The 27,733-nt window shown below is 40.9% G+C and overlaps 1 protein-coding gene across 9 annotated transcripts in view; it reads right to left on the reverse strand.

Moving 5' to 3' along the window:
- Positions 1 to 10,664: 10,664 nt before the first annotated feature.
- The window catches only part of RASAL2 (RAS protein activator like 2), a 425,879-nt gene continuing 408,810 nt past the window's right edge, over positions 10,665 to 27,733 (reverse strand). For 8 of the 9 annotated variants that reach the window (XM_040360350.1, XM_040360349.1, XM_040360355.1 and 5 more), the window contains 4 exons: positions 26,692 to 26,829; positions 23,311 to 23,513; positions 23,131 to 23,218; positions 10,665 to 14,928 (listed from right to left, as the gene is read on the reverse strand). In XM_040360350.1, the coding sequence (XP_040216284.1) occupies positions 14,764 to 14,928; positions 23,131 to 23,218; positions 23,311 to 23,513; positions 26,692 to 26,829 (594 nt within the window). In that variant the 3' untranslated portion in view covers positions 10,665 to 14,763. The remainder of the gene's footprint in view (positions 14,929 to 23,130; positions 23,219 to 23,310; positions 23,514 to 26,691; positions 26,830 to 27,733) is intronic. The other variant, XM_040360348.1, reaches the window with a different exon arrangement.

Raw genomic sequence — 27,733 nt, forward strand, 5'->3', positions numbered from 1 at the left:
ATTATACCTATTTGTATTGCTATTACAAAATCTATAACAAATTCAAAATGTATACTCTGTGGCCATAGATTTCCTTTGAAATGTTGTAATTTTCTAAAACTAGGCAAGTGGTAGGAGCTTTATTGTGTTTTTTTTTTTTTTTTTTCTAGATGAAAAGATTTCTGTCATCAAACATACCGGGAGGGCAATTTAAATTGGTGGTGATCAACAATGCGACAAACCAAAAACCGTAACAGATCTACAAGGCTGTCAGTGTGCAGTTGGTATTTATTCCAAAGAAACTACACTTTACAAATAAAGGTTTTAAATGTCTATAACCAGCAAGAATTAATGACTGAAAAGTTGTATTTACTCCCCAAAAGGACCAATCAAGCGATACCTTTTGGTTATCAAAGGCAAAATGACAAGTAAAGGGAACACTATTACTGATGGTTATAGTCACCACAGACCCTTCAGATCAAGGTGGTCTGTTACAATGGTGGATTGCCTATTGTTGAAGTATATCTAAACCCCAAACATTGAATACATCGCATCTTACCAGTCTTTCCATTGTTTTCTTTTTCTTTCCTTTATTTTCCACCTGATGATTCTGCCAGTAATTTCTTATCCTAGGGCGACAATGCTCACCTACTCTACTGTATCTATTAGCGTGGTCACTCGAGGCTCTTTTAGACTACAAACACCTTCCTCTTTCCATAACATAGGGGTGTTCTGTAGTTCACAAGTGAGAACTGGACAGGGCTGATAATATTGTTTGTGATTTCAGTTCAGTGCACAGGATTTTTACAAGGCCACTGGATGTCTGGCGGGATTAAGAGGCATTTTTCTGTTAGGGCCCTTTAACACTGGGATTGTCTGTCCGATTAAATTAAATAAATAGATAGAAATCCGTTCCATTCAGCTCCGATTCAGCTGGAGATTTGCTCCTGGATCCCCTGCTGAACAGAGCAGAGTGGCATTGTGTAAAAGGGCCATTATTGCAGAAAATGTTTTTAGCCTGAAAAAAGAAACCTAAAGCAGCCACCACATCGAAGGACTGGTAAAGTGCAATTTAATAAATTTTCTCTCTTTGGTTTAAATACAGTTCATAAAATTAGACAGCAAAAAGGGGCACATATGGGTCTACTTCACTAAGGTACAATACCCAGTAACCCATGACAACCATATTGTAGAAGTGACATGTGCAGTAACTTCCTCTAGCCCAGCTTTGGCTGTCCTGAACCTTGGAATTGATAGCTTTCCATGTTCCCTTCACACATCCTGGTCGCAGTCAGGCTCACGATAGCCAATCGCTGGAAAGCCCAAGAAGCCCCCAATCCTTCTGAGGTGGTTGCGCTGGTCAAACTCTATCGCTCCTATGAACGCACTCTAGTGTTGTGGTCGGGTCTTCTCCTTTGATTCAATTTGGGAACCCTGGTCCACCGGGGCTAACACATGATACAGTATTGCCCTTTAATTAGGCTCCTGCCTCATCTTACCTATCCCTGATGTAGACCTGTTTACGGTGTACAGTATCTCACAAAAGTGAGTACACCCCTCACATGTTTGCAAATATTTTATAATATTTCAACACTGAAGAAATTACACTTTGCTACAATGTAAAGTAGTGAGTGTACAGCTTGGATAACAGTGTAAATTTGCTGTCCCTTCAAAATAACTCAACACACAGCCATTAATGTCTAAACCGCTGGCAACAAAAGTGAGTATACCCCTAAGTGAAAATGTCCAAATTGGGCCCAAAGTGCCAATAGTTTGTGTGGCCACCATTATTTTCCAGCACTGCCTTAACTCTCTTGGGCATGGAGTTCACAAGAGCTTCACAGGTTGCCACTGGAGTCCTCTTCCGCTCCTCCATGACGACATCACAGAGCTGGTGGATGTTAGAGACCTTGCGCTCCTCCACCTTCCGTTTTAGGATGCCTCAAAGATGCTTAATAGGGTTTAGGTCTGGAGACATGCTTGGCCAGTCCATCACTATTATTACCCTCAGCTTCTTTAGCAAGGCAGTAGTCGTCTTCAAGGTGTATTTGGGGTCGTTATGTTGGAATACTGCTCTGCGGCCCAGCCTACGAAGGGAGGGGATCATGCTCTGCTTCAGTATGTCACAGTACATGTTGGCATTCATGGTTCCCTCAATGAACGGTCACTCCCCAGTGACGGCAGCACTCACGCAGCCCCAGACCATGACACTTCCACCACCATGCTTGATTGTAGACAAGACACACTTGTCTTTGTACTCCTCACCTTGTTGCCACCACACACTTGACACCATCTGAACCAAATAAGTTTATCTTGGTCTCATCAGACCACAGGACAATGTTCCAGTAATCCATGTCCTTAGTCTGCTTGTCTTCAGCAATCTCTTTGAAGGTTTTCTTGTGCATCATCTTTAGAAGAGGCTTTCTTCTGGGATGACAGCCGTGCAGACCAATTTGATGCAGTGTGCTGCATATGGTCTGAGCACTGACAGGCTGACCCCCCCAACCCTTCAACCTCTGCAGCAATGCTGGCAGCACTCCTACGTCTATTTCCCCAATGACAACCTCTGGATAGGACGCTGACCATGTGCACAAAACTTCTTTGGTCGACCATTGCAAGGCCTGATCTGAGTGGAACCTGTCCTGTTAAACCGCTATATGGTCTTGGCAATCTTCTTATAGCCTAGGCCATCTTTATGTAGAGCAACAATTCTTTTTTTCAGATCCTCAGAGAGTTCTTTGCCATGAGGTGCCATGTTGAATTTCCAGTGACCAGTATAAGAGAGTGAGAGCGATAACACCAAATCTAACACACCTGCTCCCCATTCACACCAGAGACCTTGTAACACTAACGAGTCACATGACACCGGGGAGGGAAAATGGCTCCTTGGGCCTAAATTGGACATCTTAAGTGTCACGGTCTGGAGTCAGGCTCAGAGGCAAATTGCTATAGCAGTGACAGAACAGGTATACAGACAGTACAGTAGTCCAGGAACAGGCCGAGGGTCAAACACAGGTGGTTGCAGATTGGGATCAGGCAATAGAGAAGTCCAGGAACAGGCCAAATGTCAAACACAGGTGGTTGCAGATTGGGATCAGGCAATAGAGAAGTCCAGGAACAGGCCAAATGTCAAACACAGGTGGTTGCAGATTGGGATCAGGCAATAGAGAAGTCCAGGAACAGGCCGAGGGTCAAACACAGGTGGTTGCAGATTGGGATCAAGCAATAGAGAAGTCCAGGAACAGGCTGAGGGTCAAACACAGGTGGTTGCAGATTCAATGGCAGCAGAGCAGACAAATGGCAAGGCACTGGCTGGGAAGGCACAATAACCTGGCAAAGAGGAAGTGCAGAGACAAGGCTTTTATAGGAAGTCTGTGGGAGGAGCAAGGGGTTCAAGGTTCAATGCAATCAAGACACAAGGCAGGAATGTTCAATGGATCAGATGGGTTTGTCCAGCAGATCAGACAGGGAGCTGTCCAGCATCCCAGATAGCTCAGTGAGAAGGTTCACTGCCAGACACAGATGAGGTCCCAGGTTCAAGTCCAGGTCCTGACAGTACTCCCCTCCTCTCAGGATGTCCTCCGGACGTCCTAGGACTTGGCTTGTGAGGAAACCTCTGGTGGAATACTTTTGTTAATCTAGGGAGTGAACCTTATTATTGCTTCAGAAGTTCCTGCCCGGGAGATTCTCCTCGCTTGCAAGGCTTTTTCAAACATCTCCAGCTCCTGCTTGTGGATAAGGGTGCCATTCGAGGCATACATACAGTCAGGTGGTAGAACTTCTTTGGCAGGACAGGAATTAGTGATGAAACCAGACTTTACGGAAGTGGTGACGGTATCAGGAACAGGCGTTTTCTTAAGAAGTAGCGAAGATGTTTCTGGAGCAGGAGGTGGTTCTTTGGCAGGACAGGGTGATGTTACTGTATTTACCACTGTGGAGTGTGGGTTGACTACTGGAACTGATCTGTTGTCAGGAAGATGCATAGTTGCCTTTAGGCCAGATGGTAGGGGTTTCACAGGGGTATTGGTTTCAGGTTCAAGAGGGGCACTGGTATCGTTGACCACCGTAGTCTGGGAACCCACTTGTGCCATCGAACACGGACAGGCCTTAAAGCAACCTTGGCAGTTCACAGGCCGAACAGCAGGGATAGCATGATGAGTCCCAATAGTACACACTTGAAGAACCTTTGGTCGAGGTGGGCGAGTTGGGCAGAGGGAGATAAGGTGACCTCTTTATTTGTACATTCTCTTTGTCGTTTTATTGTGCACTGGTGGTTCACACATTTGTAAATAAACACCTTTTATTTCACTACTCACCTTGTTTGGTTCCTCTGTGCGGTCACACAGTCTGATCTACCAGCATTCCTGACATTAAGGGTGTATTCACTTTTGTTTTGCGAGCAGTTTAGACATTGACTGTGTGTTGAGTTATTTTGAGGGGACAGCAAATTTGCACTGTTATACAAGCTGTACACTCACTACTTTACATTGTAGCAAAGTGTAATTTCTTCAGTGTTGTCACAACACCATATTTACAAAAATGTGAAAGGTGTACTCAGTTTTGTGAGATACTGTATGTGATGTTTAGACTGCTAAAGCACCAACTGTTGTGCTTTTTTATTTTTTTTCTTCGGTTTATGTGTCTTTATTTCATGTCGACACCAAAACTGTCCACGCTTAGCGGGATAATCTGTATGTCTTTCAAAAACTTGTATTTATTTTTTATTATTTATTATTTATTGAAAAAAAAAAAAAAGAGCCATCCATAAAATACATTTGTCCTAATTGAAGGGATTTGGGATTAAACTGCTGGATTATACGGAAATACTTTAATGGGCCCATACCAGTGCAAGCAGTTCCTCCTTAAGTTTGTACCTTCAGAAATCGTAGCTTGCATAAATCTGTGTGTTATATTTAGCTTAATAAAAAAAAAAAGCTAATAGAATATGAAACACTTAAATGTGTGTAAAAAATTGGTATAAAGCCAAGTCCCCTTTCCTACTTCTTATCAATGAGACATTAATAAAGACTTTAAGGTTACACAAATTAAATGTTCTCCTTCCTAGTGGAAATTAAGCTTTCTGAAAAAGGAATTAGTCCAAAATGTCAGCGTGTTCCCTACAAGGAAACTAATTTTATCACTTGTTAACATCAGGTACAGTGTCAGGAATGTTTCACTAGAGACAGGAAACGCCAAATTAACTTAAAATATACAGTACTTTATTGTAATAAAGACCTTGTTTTATAACACTGGTAAAAAGGAGACATCGCCGATCTAATAATTCCACAATATCGTAATATAATAAGGAATATGCAAATGTTATTATACATTTGAAAACCATATGCAATTAATCTGTTTCTTTGGGTTACACAGTTGGGGGGGGGGGGGTGGGCGGGGTACGACAACAAAAATATTCTACAAAACGTTTGGCCTGCACACAAGGAAAGTCCTGTAGTGATGTAGGGCCTGGTGGATGAAACCACAGCAGGCAAGGGGAGATGCCTATCCACCATACCCAAAAGAGTTGGATGCTGAAGCTTCTGCCAGTGACTTTGCTACACAAGAATGTGAAGATTCTAGTAATGGGTGGTTGTACAGGCTTTTGCAAGGTCCTTTTTTATTTTTTTTAATTAGTGACAAAATTAGAGCTTAACAAAAATAAGCTTAAGACTGTCATCATTGTAATGATTACCGCAGCAAGCAGCATCAGCATGTATACAAACACCCAGCTGTTACAGGAGGACACGCCCCAATTACTTAAAAAAAAAAAATGCATACGATTCTGGATTACATATTGACCAATCTGCTACAGCAGGGAAAATTGCAGTAGGGGCAGGGCTTTTTTTCAGGGGGAACTTGGGGGAACTCAGTTCCACCACCTCTGGCTCAGACCCTTTGGTGCCTGCTCACCACAATCACTTGTAAACACAGAAGTCTGGTTTCTGTGTTTACAAGTGACAGCTCTGCACTGGGTGTAACCCCCCTGAACTCTGCACCCTGTATGTAATGCAATCCTCATATTTAATGCCCCTTTAAGACCCTCCTACTGTTTGTTAAATCTGAACGGGGTCGTAGTTGAGTTCCTGCACCTATTTTCTGAGAAAAGAGATACGCCGTCGTATCTCTGAGTTCCGTCAGTCGGATCTATGCGGCTGATTCATAGAATCAGGTTCCGCATAGATCTCCCTAAGATCTGACAGGTGTAAGTGACTTACACCGTCGGATCTTAGGCTGCAATTCCAGGCCGGCCGATAGGTGGCGTTTCATTTTTTTTTACGCAACGAATATGCAAATGAGGATTTCCACCGATTTAGAAACGAATGACCGCCGCATTTTTTTTAGTTCGTTTGCGTTCGGCTTTTTCCGGCATATAGTTACCCCTGCTATGTGAGGGGTATCCTATGTTAGGTATGGCCGTCGTTCCCGCGCCGAGTTTTGAATTTTTTACGCTGTTCGCTAATACGGCCGGACGTAATTTACGTTCACGTCGAAACCAATGACGTCCTAGCGACGTCATTTAGAGCAATGCACGCTGGGAAATATGACAAACGGCGCATGCGCAGTTCGTTCGGCGCGGGGACGCACCTGATTTAAATGTTACACGCCCCCTAGCCGCGGAATTTGAATTCCGCTGGGGGATTTACGATACGCCGCCGCAACTTTAGAGGCAAGTGCTTTCTGAATAAAGCACTTGCCTCAAAAACTTGCGGCGGCGTAACGTAAATCAGAAAGATCTAAATCAGTAAATCTAAAGATTCGCTGACCTATCTGAATCTGGCCCTCTGTGTCTATATACACATTTTGTATAAGTGATTGTTATTACCCAGTGTATGGGAAGAGTTTGCTACACCATGAGCTCATCATCCTGTTCACATAGAAAATGTAGAGGGGGCTGTTGTCTACAGCTACAGGTGCATTACCATGACGAAAAACACTTGACACGAGCGGCCACGTTGAAAAATGATGCAAGTATGTCTTTGGGGGTGGGCCCCAATTCTCTGGGTGCTGGATGTGTCGCGTGCGACAGGTTGTGTGCCAGACCAGAAGCAGTGGACAGCATGTAGTGCTGGAAGAACGTGGATGGAAGGGTGGCACCATTCTTTTTCCGTAATACAGTAAAACCTTGGTTTAAGAGCATTTTGCAAGACAAGCAAAACATTTAAATTCATTTTGACTTGATATACAAGTCATGTCTTGATATAAGTATCGTCATGCCACAATGGAGTATAAAAGAGAAGAGAGGCACGTCTAAGTGTAGCAATATGGTTACATTTAATGATGGTACAACATTTAGCAACACATTGCTACACTTCGAGGCGCCTCTCTTTTTTTATACTCTGTGGCTCCTGCTGGATTTTGCTTCTAATCCTCCTGTGGAGGCTTCCATTTGTGGATGGACATTTTATGGTTACACAACCTTGGTCTGCCATTATGGCAGAACCCCAGCAACATCTTTATGAAGTCCAGTTTCAGCATTTTATCTTCACGTTCACAACACATTGCAATATTATTTTTATACAGGCTATAAACTGAAGGACCTATAAATAAATGGTTGTGGAATGAATCATTTCAGTTTCCATTATTTCTTAGGGGGAAATTTGCTTTGATATACAAGTGCTTTGGAATACAAGCATGTTTCTGGAATGAATTATGCTCGCAAACCAAGGTTTTACTGTACAGTATAGAGGGTAGAAGGAATAGAAGCATGAAAGTCTCTGATGCAGCCAGAGGGGGAAAGAAGGGGTTGACAAAACTGGTCAGGCATTTTAAGCCAACAGAGACCCATGTCACTACATGGAACACTTTAACCACCACCCACATGGGACATTAAAAAAACCTAGGCTGATAAGCATTATTAGTTTAATATTTTCCTTGTGCACCTATGTGTGTAGGAGACATTGACCAGTCAGCAGGACATAAAATTAATATACAGTATGTGACTTATATTTGGTATGGAGTAAGCCAATCCATTTCCGTTAAAAGACACAGTCTTTTCTTTAAATCAATAAAGCAAAGAGAAGGGATCCCCTGGCAGGCACAGTAAAAGGTCTGACCGCCATACCTTAGTGGAACAACAAGCCTCAAGCTGGCTTTCCAATGTTGGGACACACCAGTGTCTATACTTTATCCACACTGGCATTCTATGCTTCATCTGTTGGAAAGTAGGTATTACTTAGACACCTGATAGATAGGACTGTCATTGACTGACCACGTAGTATTGAATGAGCTGGACTGCCAGTTTCATTTAGAGCAGCATTTTTTAGGAGCATCTTATTAATGTTGGAGGATACGAATGATTGTATCAATACTATTTGCATCAACAATTGGAAAAAAAAAAAAAAAAAAAAAAAACCATAGTTTGGCACATACAAGATAGAGGTGTTCTTTATTTGCATTAGTGCCAACTGTATGAACGATCTATAGTATAAAATGACAATCCTATATAACTGGAGAAAATGTGTTTTCAAAGGATACTCAAGTGTAGACATATTAGATTGAATTAGCCCACAGAAAATCTTCCTCTATTATATACATCATATACTGTATATATATCAAAGGATTTTTTTCTACATTTACAAAATGAATGTGTTAGGATAAACCTGGATGTCCACTAGTGACATATATTGGGACGCACTTGTAACTGCAGATTGTCTTTTTAGGACATCCAAGTTCATGTGGTGGTAGGGGTTGCAGGACGAGGTTTTATTGACATTTGTGTATAACGTTTTTTTTTTTTCACTGAATGTGAATAAAAGCACAACTTGCAATTTTATTTTTAGACTTTATTGAGACATATGTTTCCAAGTTTATATAAGGTCCATAGAAGTCCAATGAACAGCTTAGATTCTTTTGATGAGAATGTCTGTATATATCTGGGAACTCTGGACCTACCCAGTAAGACAGGCCAAAGATGGATTGACTTGGGTACAATCAGCCTGCCCATAGATGATTCAATTCTCAGCCGAGATGTTCCATCTATGGCCAGCATAAGACTTTGGTTAGATGATGAAACAGATCAAGAAAAAGAGATCCCCTGACTGGACTTTAAAGGCACAACATATTTTTTACCAAATCTTGAAAAAATATATATAATTCATTATAAATGTACAAAACAAATACAAAATAAAATGTGGCTACGTATATATGGAATGTGTACAGTACAATAAAAGAGTTACAACCAAATGTAAGTAGCAATATGGGACATGATTTTTCGGATTGTACCCGACATTTCAGAGAGACAGCTTTCCTTCCTCAGGGGTATGTGGGAAAATCAGCCAACTTTATATTTGGAACTACTCTGTATACATACCATGTTTCCCCGAAAATAAGCCCGGGTCTTATATTAATTTTGGCAACAAAAGACACAGAAGGGCTTATTTTCGGGGTAGGTCTTACCATGTAATGTGCTGTCTTCTCTCCCCCTCTCCCTCCCTGCCAGGAATCCCCAGTGTGAACCGAGTTAAAATGCTTGTAAAATTCTATAATCCACTCTATTACAGTATTATATAATGTACAATGGGTGTGTTTCTGTAATATAGTTGTGCCGAATACCTTCGTTTTAGGGGCGCTCTGCACTTCTGTGACCCGCCAGAGCTCTCTTCCCCGCAATTATATTACAGAAACACATACATTGTACATTATATACTACTGTGATAGAGTGGATTATAGGCTTTTACAAGCATTCTAAACTAGGGCTTATTTTCGGGGTAGGGCTTATATTGCTGCCCTCCTGGAAAATAACGCTAGGTCTTATTTTCGGGGTAGGTCTTACTTTCGGGGAAACACGGTATCATTCCATAACAAGTATAAAAACAATGGAGACAATTGAGCAGAGTTGCGTCCTGGAACTACTGGTGCACCCGTTAATCAATAGTTATGATTGAATTATCGCTTAGCACTTCCCATGGGAGTCCCCGTCCATCACTGCTGAAGTCAGCCTGACCCCGGCCCTTCAAAAAGTAAGTCACAGTAATTGGACTGTACTACTGGAACTGTTGCCAACATATATTAATCCAAGTGTGGGGAGACGCTTCAGCGTCCAGACAGTCTGCTGGATCACAGTGATGGACGGGGACTCCCATGGGAAGTTCTAAGCGATAATTCAATCATAACTATTGATTAACGGGTGCACCAGTAGGTTCCAGGACGCAATTCTGCTCAATTTTCTCTGTTGTTTTTATACTTCTTATGGAATGATATGTACACAGAGTAGTTCCAAATATATAGTTGGCTGATTTTTCCACATACCACTGAGGAAGAAGAGCTGTCTCTCTGAAACGTCGGGTGCAATCCGAAAAATCATGTCCCATATTGCCAATTACATTTGGTTGTAACTCTTATTGTACTGTACACATTCCATATATACGTAGCCACATTTTATTTTGTGTTTGTTTTGTACATTTATAATAAATTATATACATTTTTTTCAAGATTTGGTAAAAAATATTTTGTGCCTTTAAAGTCCAGTCAGGGGATCTCTTTTTTCTCGATTTATAACTTATAGATGTGGCACACTACAGAGACACAGACCGATAATCTTTTCTTGTTGATGATGAAACAGAGGTCAGCATGCAGATTTCCCACAGCAGGCCAGATCTGGAAGGCTATACAAAAACACTGTAAAATGAAATAAATGTGCAAATGTATCAGTATATGTTAGTACAAATCAAACTTCACTCATATCATTAAGTACAGAAGTTCCATTTTATTGTAGATATTAACAATATTAAAATAGCTAATTTCCTTGATGGTTTCAAAAACCATTTAGTTATCCACAAAATCCCTGGATGTTACAGAGGTGAAGCACTCAAATAAAGTGAGAGAAACAAAGGGAGGGGATTGTAGTAAACAAATAAATAAATACAAAACAAAAATCAATTGTGTACATTTTCGCTCTCACGTCAGACAGCAGCGACTAGTCTCCCACACCATGTGATTAGCCCTTGGCAAATTTTGGTATCCAGTTTGGACCTTTATTTCCCCCCTGGTCAGCAGCAGTGTCACTCAGCTTTTTCACCAATGTCCCAATCCCAACCTTTATTTAGGTTTTTGGAGATGAAAGAAAATTGTAAATGTTAAGTGGCTTAAAATTGTTGAAGGATTTTGACCCCCCCCCAAAGGTTTTTCAGGAGGTTATGAAAAAGTCATGATTACCAATAAAAATGTGGCCAAGAGTAACTCAATATTGTAATTCATGAAAGGGGTTTTTCACTCAACAGCTTTTTTATCCTACTAAAATGAATAGGTTTTCAGGACCAGATATGTTCTAACTGTCACCATTGGGGGTCAGACCCCAAGGTTTTTGTGCTTAAAGCTATATTGTTTTTGAAAAATAACAAACATGTTATACTTTGCCGCTCTGCACAATGGTATTGCACAGAGCGGCTCCAAGTCTCCTCTTCTAGGGTCCGCCGACGCTTCAGGCTCCTTCATTTTTTGATGTGCTCCCATAGGAAGTCGCTTCCTATGGAGTGCACCTGTGGGATTGATCCCGAGCCAGGCGGTGTGTGTCTACTGGCTCAACCCCCCCTCCCGTTCTCTGCTCACAGGATTGGATTGCCTCTGTGAGCAGGAAGAGAAGAGAGAGCAGCTACATACAGGCACGGCGTTGGACTGAGATAGAACTCAAGTAGGTATACAGTGGGTTGAGGGGATTATACAACTACTGGGACATTTTTTACCTTAAAAGCAGAGAATGCATTGCTGTAAAAAAAAAAAAAGAAAAATATTTTGCTTTTTGAACCATTTTTAAAAAGGTACACTCCAGGCTAAACCTTTCTGGTTTCAGTTTTGGCTCGCATAAGAAAGGGTTAAGCCTTCAAGTTTTTATTGCTGTAGGTGTCCCCATTGGGATGTTTTGCCAAAAGCGACAAAGACAGCAACAGAAAAACTGACACAGGCGGTGACCCTTCACTGTTCCATTCATAAATAAATAAAAGGTTTTGGGTGAAGTTCCACTTTTTGGTGAAAAACCCTTTTAAAGTTCCTTTCTCGTGCCTATGCTTTACATATCCTGCCATTACTTTTTTGAATTAAGTGAACCAGTGTTTTGCCCACACAGGGCATAACAGGTTAGCTTGATCCACACCCCAGCCAACATATACTTGCCTTCTTTTCGCTGCATTTCACTGGGCAGGATGGGAAAATAGCCAGTGTAAGCTTGTGTCAGAGCATACAGAGGGAAGACTGTCTCCAGATCCCACTTAACAGCGATGGACCAATCACAGCACTGTCACTTGGGCTGAGTCACATGGTCCTAAATACCAAAGGGAATAGACATTCCTATTGGCTTTGGAGCAAAAGTAAAGGTGAGCATGTGCTGCTAGGGAACAGGGCTTTAAAGCGAAGCTGTTGCCTTGCCCTGCACAGATGTGCTTTAAGGAAAAGGCAGAATGAAGGAAAAGGACTTCCCTGAACTCTGCACTGAATGTGACTACGGTTGCAAAAAAGCTTATAAAAGATCAGTAGACTTCCCGGTATCAGTGTTCTATTTCTTTCTCGTGCTCATACTTTATGTTTCCATATGTATATGAAGCTGCACGCAATATACAGTCCTCTGGAGCCCTAATTACACTGAATGTGAATGCAATTTGGGGTAAGGCGTGCGTGTGTGCGCACGTGTGCGTGGCTTTAAAGTGAACCTGTGCTGTGAGACATAAGGATGCCACTGCAGACTTCTCTTTCTGGAATTGCTGATTGCCTGGTTATCCATCTGATCAAATGGCTTCAGTTTTTTATGAATAAATAACTCACTGTATTTAAGCCACAGTCAACATTACTGCCAGGCAATTAGCATTTTCAAACGGTGATCAGCAATGGCAGCCTTCAGGTTTTCTTAAAGTGTATCCAATCCCAAACATGTAATATATCACAGTTGACCAATCCTTCGATAAAGAGGCTACACTTGTTTTTTTTTCCTTTTATGTTCTACCTGCTTATCCTGCCAATAACTCACTTCCTGTCATTAGGTGACTATATTTACTCCTCCACTATAAATATGGAGGGAGCTATGGTTGTCCCCCAGGCTAGACTTCAAGTCAGTTCTTGAGCCGATAAGACTAGTCATTTACAAGATAGAAGGATTGTGTCTGCTTCAAGTTCAGCTTTACAGGAGGTGACAAGAACACTGCAGATATTTGGGTATATTCTGTACTTGCTGAAAATGTTATTAGCTTGAAAAAACATTGCAGCTTACCACGCCTTAGATGTGGTGGCTGAATTAATTAAATTTTTGTTTTTTGAGTTAGCCGCGCTTCAACAAATCTACACAATGAAGGTGTTTGGGAGTTGGAGCCACAGATTTAATTCCAGCTTATGTGTTTACTTTCTGACACATCTATTAGATCACTAAATTGTATTACATCAAAAAGCTCCACAATAGGCTCAGCATACACAATGGTTCCTTCACTGGGCATAGGAAACAGGTGCACTCTAATAAAATTATTGCAATTTGTTTTATTACAAAAACAGTTCAGCAGTTCTTACACTCTACAGCAGGCCCAGTATTTCCTTCACATTCAATGAAGTTGTAACATACAAGGTTCATTCACCAATGTAGATCCACCTTATTAATAGACGCCTCGCCTTTCCAAATGACGGGTGCAAAACATTAAACATTCTGCAACAACCAGGGCACCCAACGCATTCCATTTTCACAAAATGCTTTATTGTCAGAAACTTTAACTTTCAATTTCCAGCCTGTGAGAAGCATTGCATAGCTTAATACTTAAACTGCCAGTTCTCTATGAAGATGGAGGAAATGAGAAAAATGGACGTCCCTGGCAGTAAAGAGTTTAAGCATGACAACCGGAGTTAAAAACAGAAAAAAAGAAACGACTATTGTTACAAGGTGTTCCTCTATCTTACACGCAAGATAGAGATTTTCAGTGCTTATTCTCTAAAGTACATACGTCAGTAGCAGTGTCACTTTTGTCCTGCATCTAAATGTTACAATATGAATTTAAATCCTTTGGGATAAAAATATAGATGATCACGTGGCGCACGAGTTCTAAAACCGCGCCCACGCCGAAAAACGAGCCTGTATTCTGCCCTTCCTCCGTGGTGCACGGTGATAACATCATCACATATGTGAACGGTAGAATCTTACTTTACAACCAAAATATACATATTTACAGATCTGTAAACTCGAAAAAACATCAGTTTTAAAAAACTTAAAAACAACTTTCTAAAACGGTTTACTTTGACTGGATATGGTGCCAGGGGTAAGTGAAATGACCCGACCACACGGGTTTGACCTTAGTTTTGCAGTCATTAGTGTTCAGGGACTCCAGCTGAACAGGACTGCAATATGACCATGCTGGAGAGGGCTGGCCTAGCAAACAAAGGCTTCCAGGATGAGAAATGAACTCAAGCGAAAATCCTCTTCAATGACGCCATTCCTTTTTTAGTTTGCTCAGTAAATTCTGTGTATGTGTGTGTATTGGCATGATATGTACAGCTCCTTCAACTAGAATATTTTCTCCTAAATTTACCATTCTTGTCCATGGAAAGAGAACACAAATAAAAAATAGGTATGTTTCCTTTTTTTATACATATAAAAAGATCTTCTACATATTATTAACTTCCATTTGATATGTTACATGTAAATTTCTGTACAGAGCACAACGGCATTCACTCTATATATACTGTATATGTACAGTGCGGTATGGCTGGACTCCACCCATAGTCGCAAAGGCGCAGTTCGGTATCGCTCATCCACATATTGGTGCTAGTCATTTGGTATAGCAGCATTTTCCTAGATGGCACAGAGTTCCGCAATGGACATTAACAACTGCTGTTTTTGAACTCCCCATTCTCTGTAATGGATAACTTGGTAGGATTGGTCGGAGAAATGCCATTTCGCACTTGTGAGCTATAGCGCTCCTTTACTTGCGTCAGTGCGCTCATCAGTCGCGTGTTGGCTGCGTCCAGTGACATGATCCTCTTCTCCTGTAATGGAAAGAACAGGTTAGACTGACACTTTGATCTAAAAGGTTTGCACATGGCAGACTAAACTGCTTTCTTCTTTGCAAAATGGAACCGTCGGCAAAGTTTCATCATTTTAGATACCTTTAAAAGTGTTCAATTTTCCTTAGTTACAAAAGATTACAAAACTATAATAAACATATCACTTTTAGGGTAATTTTATAGTGTCGATAGTCAATCTGTCTGAATGAAAACTTTAGTAAATGGGTTCGAGTAAAGTTAGCCCCTATTTACAAGCCTGTATGCAAATTTTAGAATAAAATATGGAATTTTACATTAAACTGGATTACTGCTACATTTATTGTATCACACAGTAACACAGTAACACAGTAACATGTCGAAAAGTCAAACTTTTGAAGGCTTTAGAGTGGGGAGATAGCTTGATACTAATGTCTAACTTCTGTATAGTAAGAAGGAACTAAATGCCATGTGTGACAAATGAATGGTTCAATCCAAATAATAATAATGGTGTTCCAATGTGTGTTCCTCAAACAATTGTAAATGTCAAGAAGGAATGGAGTTGCGCTAAAAAAGTGACTTATCAAAAAATAGTGAACACTATAAAGTCCCAAGGAGAAAAGAAAAATCTTCTTTAATCAAATATGAACTCTGTGAAAGTTCTGTGTGTAATCAAATTTTCATTAAGAATCACAACAAGTGGAAAAATCTGGATCACTGTTCCCTGAAAATGCTGACCCTTACCAGATTTTCAGATCCAAAGGATCAAGCCAAGCAGTTTAGCCAAACACCTGGGCTGCACAGGAGATCAGGATCTTGATAAAATCTTCCCAGCAGTGGATCAGTGGAACATCCAGAAAGCAAACAAAGAAATAAAACTAGATAGTGTGATATTGTCAGGTAATCACACAACAACAACTCCCCTGGTGACTGGCAAACGGACAGTGTGACATGCAAACCACCACCAATATACACACTGACCCTTACCAGAGTTCTAAATATAGATAGATCGAAAACACAGGGGGGATGTGGGCAGCCACTGCAAAGAACTTCTCCCAAATACAGTCCTCGGATTCGCCAGGATGCACCAGACAATCAGCGGTCATGGAGAAGAAACTCACAATGGTGTGATAACGTTTAGGGCATTTATTGAACAAAACGTAGTACACTTACATAGATGACTTTTAAAAACAGCAAATAGGATCCGGCCGGTAGTAGAACGTGTAGTCCTCAAATCTCGGTGACGTCAGTACGTCTCCTCCCGACGTTTCGCTGCTAAGACTTGTTCACGAGTAGTCTTAGCAGACGAAACGTCGGGAGGAGACGTACTGACGTCACCGAGATTTGAGGACTACACGTTCTACTACCGGCCGGATCCTATTTGCTGTTTTTAAAAGTCATCTATGTAAGTGTACTACGTTTTGTTCAATAAATGCCCTAAACGTTATCACACCATTGTGAGTTTCTTCTCCATGACCGCTGATTGTCTGGTGCATCCTGGCGAATCCGAGGACTGTATTTGGGAGAAGTTCTTTGCAGTGGCTGCCCACATCCCCCCTGTGTTTTCGATCTATCTATATTTAGAACTCTGGTAAGGGTCAGTGTGTATATTGGTGGTGGTTTGCATGTCACACTGTCCGTTTGCCAGTCACCAGGGGAGTTGTTGTTGTGTGATTACCTGACAATATCACACTATCTAGTTTTATTTCTTTGTTTGCTTTCTGGATGTTCCACTGATCCACTGCTGGGAAGATTTTATCAAGATCCTGATCTCCTGTGCAGCCCAGGTGTTTGGCTAAACTGCTTGGCTTGATCCTTTGGATCTGAAAATCTGGTAAGGGTCAGCATTTTCAGGGAACAGTGATCCAGATTTTTCCACTTGTTGTGATTCTTAATGAAAATTTGATTACACACAGAACTTTCACAGAGTTCATATTTGATTAAAGAAGATTTTTCTTTTCTCCTTGGGACTTTATAGTGTTCACTATTTTTTGATAAGTCACTTTTTTAGCGCAACTCCATTCCTTCTTTTCATAGTATCTTTTGTTTGTATAAACATTTTGAGTTTGCAGCTGTTTTGTATGGTTATAGATAAGCGCACTTTTTTCACTTTTTGCATAAATTGTAAATGTCAGAGGTCCCTCAAAATACTTGAGACCCATCAACTTTATTTTTTTAAGTAAATGTGGAATTGAGCACACATAATAAGCGTTTCTAAATTCCATCCAAAAAGTCCTGTCCTATCTCACTTAAATCCATTATTACTGCTTCTGTGAAGGGAACTGTTGGGAAGGACTCAGAATAATGAATGTATCTGATGAAGGTCTGTGATGGCTGCCAAAAAAGGCTTAATGTCGTGAACCCAAAAACCTCCAAAACTGGTAGATGATCACATGTAATATTACAGAGAGATGCCAGTGGAATGTTTCATTTTGCAAAGAAAAAGACAACACTAGCTATGAATGGCACATTCTTTGAGGAATCTACAAGGAGGACAGATATCCTAACATGGTGGAACGGATGGCCTTTTCGCTGGTAGCGGAGGAGACACAGCAACACAGGAGTGAAGCAGCCAGAAGCTGTAACTGAGAGGTTTTTTTTGCGCATGAGGAAGAGACGGGGAGGTGGTGAAGGGGTGCACAAATAAAAGTATAAAGCAAATAAAATATACAACTAAGGTTGCACTGCTCCACACCCCATTCCAGCTCACGTTGCTCAGGAGAGGAAATGGGGAAGGAGGAGGGGAAGACTGCAGGTAACATATTATCCTTACACCTGAGCAAACAATATTTAAATCTGACTCCATGTAAAACTTCATATTGCCCATAAAACATACAAAACTCACTGCTTCTGGTAGGTCACTTGAAGTAAAAACAACATTAATCCACCCCTCCCTAGAGAAGTAACACCCTTTCCCCTCTGCTGTTTACTTCATCAGGGCTAAAAAGTTCAGTGCTGGCCTTGCCTAGGCAGGGAGCCCTCACAGGTGTCTATAGAGCAGTAATCAGAGTCTAGAGATGCTTGGAGTAAACCTTATTCATGTCCAAGGAGGCTCGCTGAACAATGAATATGATTTAAGTCCCAAGGAGGTAAACTGCACAGAAGACTGCGGCTGTCATTCTGAGGTAAGTGGGCAGCTTGGTGGGGAGTTTTTAAGTTGTATCGGGGATAAGACAGAGAGAACCTATGTAGGTATTACTGAAAGAAATTGCATCAATCTGTCTATTCTATATAGTGTATGTAACACGACCCACTGAATCATGTATAAAGAACAGTGTTTCCCACATAAACTAAATATTAGTCTTTAGTTTTAAACCTGCACTTCAAACAAAAAATAAATAAATCTGAGTGAAAATTCCAGGTTTGACATGAAAGCATCAGTTACAGTACAGTAAAACCTTGGTTTGAGAGCGTTTTGCAAGACAAGCAACATGTTTTAATACATTTTGACTTGATATACAAGCGATGTCTTGATACAAGAGTAGCGTCATGTCACAACTGAGTATAAAAAAAGAAGAGAGGAGCCTCTTAGTGTAGTAATATGGTTACATTTAATGAAGGTACAACATTTAGCAACTTATTGCTACACTTCGAGGTGCCTCTCTTCTCTTTTATAAAATGCTTTAATATAAAAGTGCTTTGGATTACAAGCATGTTTCTGGAACGAATTATGCTTGCAAACCAAGGTTTTACTGTATTTGCCTAGTGCAGAATTTGATAAACCTATCCTAAGTCCCACCAGCAGTCCACTTGTTTTTATGGTAACCTTATGCACACACTAACGGATTAATTAGTGGCAGGGCATATCCACAAAATATTAAGGGCCCATTCAATCCAGTACGCTGCAGTAAAGCATTCATCTTGAGTGGGCTGCTTAAGGCATTGCAATGTGCATTGAGCCATGTATGGCAAGCCTAACCCAAGTTGGTCGATCAATCAAGTTTGGTACAACCAGCCTGCCGGATTTTACTTGCCGCTAGCAATCACTGTCTTCTCCCAGTGGGGACGGCTCCCCCCCCCCCCTCCGCCAGGAGAAAACAATCTCTTGGAGTGTTGCTGGGGGAATCGTGCACATTTCTTTCCTGCAACCCATGGTTGCAGGAAAGAAACTTGCACAAACTATGGTCTGCCTTAGGACGTGAATCGGCCCTAGAGCTGGAGTCACACTATCGTGGTGTGGTTATGCACTTGCCAAGATGCATAATGCACCAAAACAAGCGTATGCATAATTTCTTGTAACACCCTGGCAAGGTGTTTTGGTGTGCCAACCATTAAGATTGAATGGCACTACAATTCACCAATATGTATGGGACTTATAGGGGATGGGACTAGAGGACAAGATTGAAAAGCAAAGCCCTAGAACAAAGAAAGTGGCAATTTTATATTTTACCTGGCAGCAAAAATGGCAGCTAGGTTTTGTGTAATGCCCCCAGTTTTTAAAATACTAGTGGCATTTGTGAAATTCCATGGTTATTTCCAACCACCCTAATAAAGTACAACTACGAAAAATATTCTTTGCTTCTTTTTAAGCCCTCAGCAGTGTCAAACTAAACAAGTACTCTGACTCTTAACTACAGCAATTACCACGTCACCGTTAATAGCTAGAGAGCTTAGTCACCCAAGATTCTAAGCACAATGTCACGAATATGACCAGTTCCCTCTATTAGCGCATCAGTCAGTTATGCTTTAATATTAGTTGCTTAGCACAAACAGGCTGAGCCTCATCGACCTGCAAATCAAGTAATTTATAGATGTCAATTATCATGTTCTTTCTAAATATAATTCTAAAACAGGGTTCTTTTTACATTTGCAATTGGGGGCCGACTATCCAATCAGAAGATTTCAGTTTAATACCAATAAGACATGAGTATTTGTAGTAGGATACTCACAAAACAACCCAAGGCTTCCCCTAATTATTACAGAGAGAAGCCCCAATAAACAAGGGTAAAAGTGAAATGCAAAAACAAAATAGAATTTTTACACTTTGTTATTGGGTGAACACATTGGGTGATAGTAAGCACTATCTTGTACCAAATCGTAATGTCTGCCTTTATTTTGTTAAGCGCTGCTCAAACTGTTGACTCCATGTAAAACCTGTACAATAATAATAATAATATCTGTGCTGCCCATAGAAGGCAATCATCTTATATGTTCTAACCAGTACAAGTGAAACAATTAAAGGGGTTGTAAAGGTAAAAAAAAAATTCCCTAAATAGCTTCCTTTACCTTAGTGCAGTCCTTCTTCACTTACCTCATCCTTCCATTTTTCTTTTAAACGTCCTTATTTCTTCTGAGAAATCCTCACTTCCTGTTCTTCTGCAACTCCACACAGTAATGCCAGGCTTTCTCCCTGGTGTGAAGTGTCGTGCTCGCCCCCTCCCTTGGACTACAGGAAAGTCAGAACGCTCACTAACACACAGCTCCTTTCCCTATCTGCAACGTAAAGAGCGTCCTGACTCTCCTGAAATCCAAGGGAGGGGGCGAGCACAACACGCCACACCAGGGAGAAAGCCTCGCATTACTGTGTGGAGTTACAGACAGAAGAACCGGAAGTGAGGATTTCTCAGAAGAAATAAGGACATTTAAAAGCAAAATCGAAGAATGAGGACTGCACTAAGGTAAAGGAAAGCTATTTAGGGGAAAAAAATTACCTTTACAACCCCTTTAAAAACCGTATCTTAAGTCAAAACTTTCTATTTGAATTTTGGGTAGTGCTACGGGATTAAAACCATGGGAGGTTTTCTTTGCAGACTGCTTTACACCTGTGGAGTTTCCCCCTCTCTATTTATCCTATTGACATCATAAACTGTTCTTCTTGCTTTTCATTGTGTCTACAGGTCAGGAATTTAAAAGGAAATATTTTTAATGGGACACCGATGGTTAAAAAAAAAAGGAAAGCTGGCATGGGTTTAAACCCTTCTTACTCTAAAATTACACTTTAAGTGCAACAACAAAAATAAATAAAAAATCAGTTGATAAGGGCTACAGAAAAAGGTAACTTGCTTTCAGAAACCTATTTAAGAGTTGATGAGGTCAAGATAACACAACTTTGCTTAAAATAAATCTTAAAGACACATAAAAGGAGCTGGAATGTGTAGGAGGTCAGGCACAGGCCATGTCTGGGGACACCGCTTAGCTAATAAGTGCACTTGTTTTACTTGCCTGTTTGCGTTACAGTCCCATTAATGACCTGTAATTTAACACAGTTGTGATGAGACTAACATGAGAGAGAAGTTCAGTGGTTATTTCACTATGTTAGGAAGGAGATGGATCTCCAAAGTGTCAGCTCTGTCAAGGCCAGGTCATGAAAACAGAAGGATATGACATTTTCGATAACTGGGTCATTAGCATGCATGTGACAAATGACAATGGACAGTGATATAAGATCTCAGTCTCTCAATTGTTGAAAGTCCTTTCTGACCTTAACACTGTGGCATGACAACAGGGTTGACAGAAGGAAATACTGGGCCCTTAGTCACTGGGGAGCCCAGCTACGACCCAAGAGCTTATTTTCATAATCTCTGCCAATGGAAGCATTGCCCTTCGTGTGCTTATTAACTACAACAGTGTTGTCCACCTCAGTTCTTTAGGGTCAAGATCCTGTTACAGTTTAAACTTCTGGAACTCAGCCAAATACACCCCCCCCCCCCATTTCCAGAATGTGTTCTCTATATGTTCCTTCAGAGTATATATTAGTGGCTGATATTGTCAGCTGCTCCCTAACAGATACTCTACTGGAATACACTTACCTTATAACAATACCTTGGGTTCCAACCCTTCTTTACAAACTAAATAAATAATACTTTGACCGAGTTCCAATTTAACAGATCGTAATGAAAAATAAGTATTTCACAGAAAAAATGTAAATTTGGCCCAAAATCCTGCTCTGAAGTCGCTGGACAGCCTTGACCTAGACCAGCGGTCTCAAAACTTTCTAAACTAAGGGCCAATCTTTCTGTTAAAAAAACCCAAAGGCCAATCTACTGTCCTTCAGTAGGGGGCCTGGACTATAGTCAGTGAGAGGAGAAAATCCTCCGGTATCTGTGGGAGTAGACCATGTCTCAGTCTTGATGTCATTGGGAGTAAAAAAGACATACAGTAGCACCCGTGGTCGGTAGAAGGAAGAATATTGCCCCATTATTGGTATTAGTGGGAGGAATAGTGCCCAAATCATTGGTGTCCATGGAGGAAATAGTGCCCCAATGTGGAGACCATTGACCTAGACAGAACTGCCTGACTCACTAGTTTGTTACAGTCTCTAAAGCAACTGATCTAACCCAGGGTTCCTCAAGAGGTTGGTAGGGAGTTCCTTGAGCTGTGACTGACCTCCCATCTGATGGTGCCTGCCTTGCTCCAGGTTCAGGTACAATGCAACTTAACAGCCAGTAGCATGACACCAATTCTCTATTTAATTGTCTGTGGGGGGGGGGGGGGGGCACATTTTTCCCACTGACATAAGGATCATATTTCTCACAGACTTTTTATATTTTAACATGGGTTCCTTGAAACCTGAAAATGATTTTCCTCTGGGGGAAGGGCCAAAAAAGGCTGCTCTAAAGCATTTGTTTTTATCTTTGTTTCATATTCTACATCAAAGGCATAAAAACCGAAGCGATGCCCCTGTGCACTTGTAAGGAACCCCTAAAGTGATTGCATAACAACCCACATAATCCACATTCAAACTCAAACAATATCCTGACAGAGATTTTACTGCACTACTAGGAAAGGTCAGGACAATCTGGGCTCTCCAACTGTTACTGTAATAAGCCATATGAATAGCTAAATTAAGCACTGCAGAAATAGAACATGTGAAGAATAAACAATGCCGACATGTGAAACAGGACATTACTGGTAAGAACAGAATTGGAAGTTAAAATATAGCTAAAAAATGTGCAAGGGGCACTCTGTGAATTAACAGGATACCCCCTTACCAACTGGCTGTCCTCCCTGTGTGCCTGGTGTGCCATTCAACTATCATCTGCCATTGTTCTGGCTGCTCCTAAATTATATTTATGATATGGTTCCTATATTTCCTTTATATTTTTATACTGTATCTATTGCCTCTACAGACTGTGAATGAATTGGCATAATGTGCTGACAAGTGCAATAAGACATCTGAAATGCACAGACATGACATGTGATGCAGGATAAGTGCATTGTACAGGCAAAGTTTTCATTTTATAAACTTGATGGAAGTAAAATACATACTTGTGCATCAATGATTTTTTGCTTTGCATCAATGACAGCCTGCATCTCTGCATGATCCTTCTTCAGTTCCTCCTCTACTGCTATTAGCCTGGAAGGGAAAAGATATGTATGACGCACTATATCTCAGTCCTAAATATATATAAAACTGTGGAGAGGATGAGAGCTATGTCCGGGGCTCACCTGCTGATGACACTTTTCATTTGGCTGTCCTTCTCCTCCTGCTGCCGACGCAGCCGGTCCTCACTGTCCTCCAGCCGAGATTTGTACTCCATTAACAGTTTCTGCATCTGCTGTTCCTGTACCAGGAGGCGCCTTTCATATTCCTCCAGGCGACGGCTGGAAACCTTCAGTCGTTCTTTAAGCTTGGCAATCTCTTGCTCATACTGAGAAGGGAAGACAGGTTTAATTGTCAGGAGACAAGAATACTTTTGGTAAACTGCCCATGTTAATTCTCAGTGTATGTATATCTGTATGCATATATGACTATATATATATATATATAATCACACACACTGTATATATAGAACATGGATATGGATAGATAAAGGAAATTGGGGTAACATTTCCTTTATCTTTATAGGGTACCACCTACAAAATCCTGATTCTTTACAATTGTACATGTATTAACAAAGACAATTTCTATCCATCACACAGCTACCAGACCTGAAGTTAACATACAATTTGCTCTTTTTAGCTGTGCACTAAGCTTGTTGTTTGTAACCCCTTACAAAAGGATAACATGCCAGGCAAATATCCTAAATGTGCAAAGGAAATAAGCTGCAGTCACTTGCCACTTTATTATGTACACCAGTTCAAATGCTTGGTAACACAAATTGCTAATCAGCCAATCACATGGGAGCAACTCGACGTGGTGAAGACTACTTGCTGAAGTTCAAACTGTGCAGAGTTGGGAAGAAAGGGGATTTAAGTGACTTTGAATGTATTATGGTTGTTGGTGCCAGACGGGCTGGTCTAAGTATTTAAAAAACTGCTGATCTACTTGGATTTTCATGCATAAGCATCTCTAGGGTTTACATAGAATGATCCAAAAAAGAGAAAGTATCCAGTAAGAGGCAGTTGTGTGGAGGAAAATGCCATGTTGACATCAGAGGAGAATGGGCAGGCTGTTTCTAGATGGTAGAAAGGCAACAGTAACTCAAATAACCACTCGTTACAACCAAGGTATGCAGAATACCATCTTTGAACACATAAATCTTGCAGCAGAAGACCACATTAGGTGCCACTCCTGTCTGCTAAGAACAGGAAACGGAGGCTACAATTCCCACAGGCTCACCAAAATTGGACAATAGAAGATTGGAAAAATGTTGCCTGCTGAGTCTCGATTTCAGCCGAGACATTCAGATGGTAGGGTCCGAATTTGACGTAAACAATATTAAAGCATGGATCCATCATGCCTTGTATCAACGGTTCAGGCTGGTGGTGGCGTACTGGTGAAGGGGATATTTTCTGGCACACTTTGGCCCCCCCTAGTACCAATTTAGGATTGTTTAAATGCCATGGCCTTCCTGAGTATTGTTGCTGACCATGTACATCCCTTTATGACTACAGTGTACCCATCTTCCGATGGCTTTTTCCAGCAGGATAATGCACCAGGTCACAAAGCTCAAATCATCTCAGACTGGTTTCTTGAACATGACAATGAGTTCACTGTACTCCAATGGCCTCCACATTCACCAGATTTCAATCCAATAGAGCACTTTTGGAATGTGGGGGAAAGCAAGATTTCCTTAATGGATGTGCAGCCCACAAATCTACAGAAACTTTGTGAGGCTAGCATTTCAATATGGACCAAAATCTCTGAGGAATGTTTCCAACATCTTGTTGAATCTATTCCATGAATAACTAAGGCACTTCTGAAGACAAAAGGGGGTCCAACCCGGTACTAGAAAGGTGTACTTAATAAAGGGGTCGGTTAGTATATGTGTATATGTGTATACACGTTCAATCCTTGTAGGTCCAGTTGGTGAAAACGAAATGTCCCTCCACCCAACATCTAATGCCGCGTACACACGACCGGACATTCTGTCTTGTCTTGCATACACACGGTCACACAAATGTTGTCGGAAATTCTGAACGTCAAGAACGCAGTCACGTACAACACTACGACGAGCCGAGAAAAATTAAGCTTGATGATTCCAAGCATGCGTTGGATTCTGAGCATGCGTAGGATTTTTGTGCGTTGGCATTGCATACAGACTATTGGAATTTCCGACAAGAACCAGCTCTCAAATTTTTGTTGTCGGAAATTCCGACAGCAAATGTCCGATGGAGCCTACACATGGGATACCCGACCAAAAGCTCACATCGAACATTTGTTGTCAGAAATTCTGACCGTGTGTACATGGCATAAGACAACATTTTCTAGATAAAAGAGATGAGGACTTAAAGTAGATCTATAGGAAATGTTATTTTTCTCTGTTTTGTCTCAGTTTGGATAGAGCATGGGTCTTCAAACTACGTCCCTCCAGTTGTTCAGGAGCTACAATTCCCATCATGCCTAGTCATGTCTGTGAATGTTAGTGTGTTACAATGCCTCATGGGATTTGTAGTTCTACAACAGCTGCAGGGCCGTAGTTTGAGGATCCCTGGGATAGAGTAAGGGAGGGTTACAACCACTGTAAGGTTTATATTTGCCATTTTTGTCCCATTAAGGGGAATTTCCCTTCACTTCCTGTCCCATAGCCAAAACAGGAAGTGAGAGAAAATCCCTACAAATTAAGGGAATTGCCTTGGGGATCCCAAGGTGACCAGAACTGGTGTCCCCAAATTTCTTTAACTTTCACTGAAAGCGGTAAACAGGACAAATAGAGAGGGTGAATCTCCCTAACGCGGACACAGACAGCAATAGAAACTGATAGGTGTTCTAATCATTCTCCACTTAAAGTATAACTAAAGGCAAAACTTTATTTTTTAGTTTTAGACGAAGGACCACTGGGTAGAAGGATAAGGCAGGTATAAATCAAATAGAACAGCAAGAATCCCAGGGACTTTCTTTCTTAAAGAGATACCAACAATGAACCTTCTAACTGCAAAACAACTGACTGTGTTCCAATAGAATAATGAGCAGATTTGTGGAATATGCTCACCTATAATTTTTTGACCTAATGGTGTAAGATGATAAGTGGCAGGTAAGTAGACTGTAGTAATTGTGACTTTAGCATGCAGTACATTTATTGGATGTCTGAGTCTCCCCCATAATTTTTAGATTTCACCCTGGGGGGCGGATGTAGGGCTCCCATGCTGGTATCCCATGTTACCTTGTGGCACCTATCTCTGTGATAGGTGCCACAAGGTAACATGGGATACCAGCTCTTCCATTCTTCATTCTCATTGTGAATCAGTCCCCTAAGATATCAACACCTCAAAAAGCTGAGGGCCAGGCTTAAATTTATAGGAACATCAATGAAAGCATAGAGCCAACATGACACGTCTGGGCTAACTGAAGCCACTCGGTGAGTCAAATCACAAAAGAGAACATAAAACCAAGTCTACCATATAAAGCGCAATCATCTAGGCATTTCATCTGCCCATGCCTCTTACCTTCTCAGCAGGTTTGACTTCATCTTTGTTTTGGTCTGCGTTTTCCTCCTCTTCATCTTCATACTGACCATTATTAAGCACCCATGCTGCTGTCCTTTCCACCGGGGACATTGTGGCTGAGTCCACCGGAGACTGTACCTGGAAATCATATCAGATGATTGATTTATTCCCCAAATTTACATTTTGGTCCACTCCCTCTACTGATTAGAAGTAAACCCGTCATGACAGAAATATATAGGCTGTCATTGATGTTCTATACTTCTGAAAATGCTATCTGCCTGGCTTAGCTGCTGATGCTTTGAGCTACTGGAGCTTTCTCTGGGTGTATGACTCAGAAATATGGAACCAAGCATACCAGGGCAGATAGAATGTTCAGAATAAGGCCAAAATGGCTGGCTAGAAAAGGCCTTATACAGTATGTATTATCTATAGTATTCCATCTATGCTAAGATCACTTGCATGTATCTTAGGAGCATGTTATTGCATGTTTTAGATACATTTTTGAACATTTAACAAACATTGTGAGCTACCCATTCCTATGCCCGAAGTTGATCCAGTGGATCAACTTTGGTTATATTCAACTGGATTAAATTTGGGTATAGGACTGAGTTTATATGAAGGTTTTTTTTTTTCAGTTGATTGAACTAGATGGGCTTTTGTCTTTTTTTCAACCTATGTAATGCCGCTAAATGGGCCTTTTCAACTCCATTCAACTGGATCAACTTAGGGTATAGGGCTGTGTATATTGAGGTTTTTTATTGGTTTGTATTTTACTGGTTTTACAAAATGGACTTGTATCTAGGGCCAAAACAACTAATCGATTATGAAATTAATCGATTATAATTTTCATAATCGATTAAACGGCCAGTAACATAATGGGGTTAAAAAAAAAAAAATTAGCCCTTTATAGTACAAAAAGGAAATCGCTACTGTAAATATTACTTTCACTGTCCCACAGTAAAAAAATGAACCCCTTACAGTAGCGATTATTTGCTCATTGTACTTTTTTTTTAACCCCATTATGTTACTAAACGTCTCAGGC

Source organism: Rana temporaria, chromosome 7, assembly GCF_905171775.1.
Source record: "Rana temporaria chromosome 7, aRanTem1.1, whole genome shotgun sequence".
Lineage (NCBI taxonomy): Eukaryota > Metazoa > Chordata > Amphibia > Anura > Ranidae > Rana > Rana temporaria.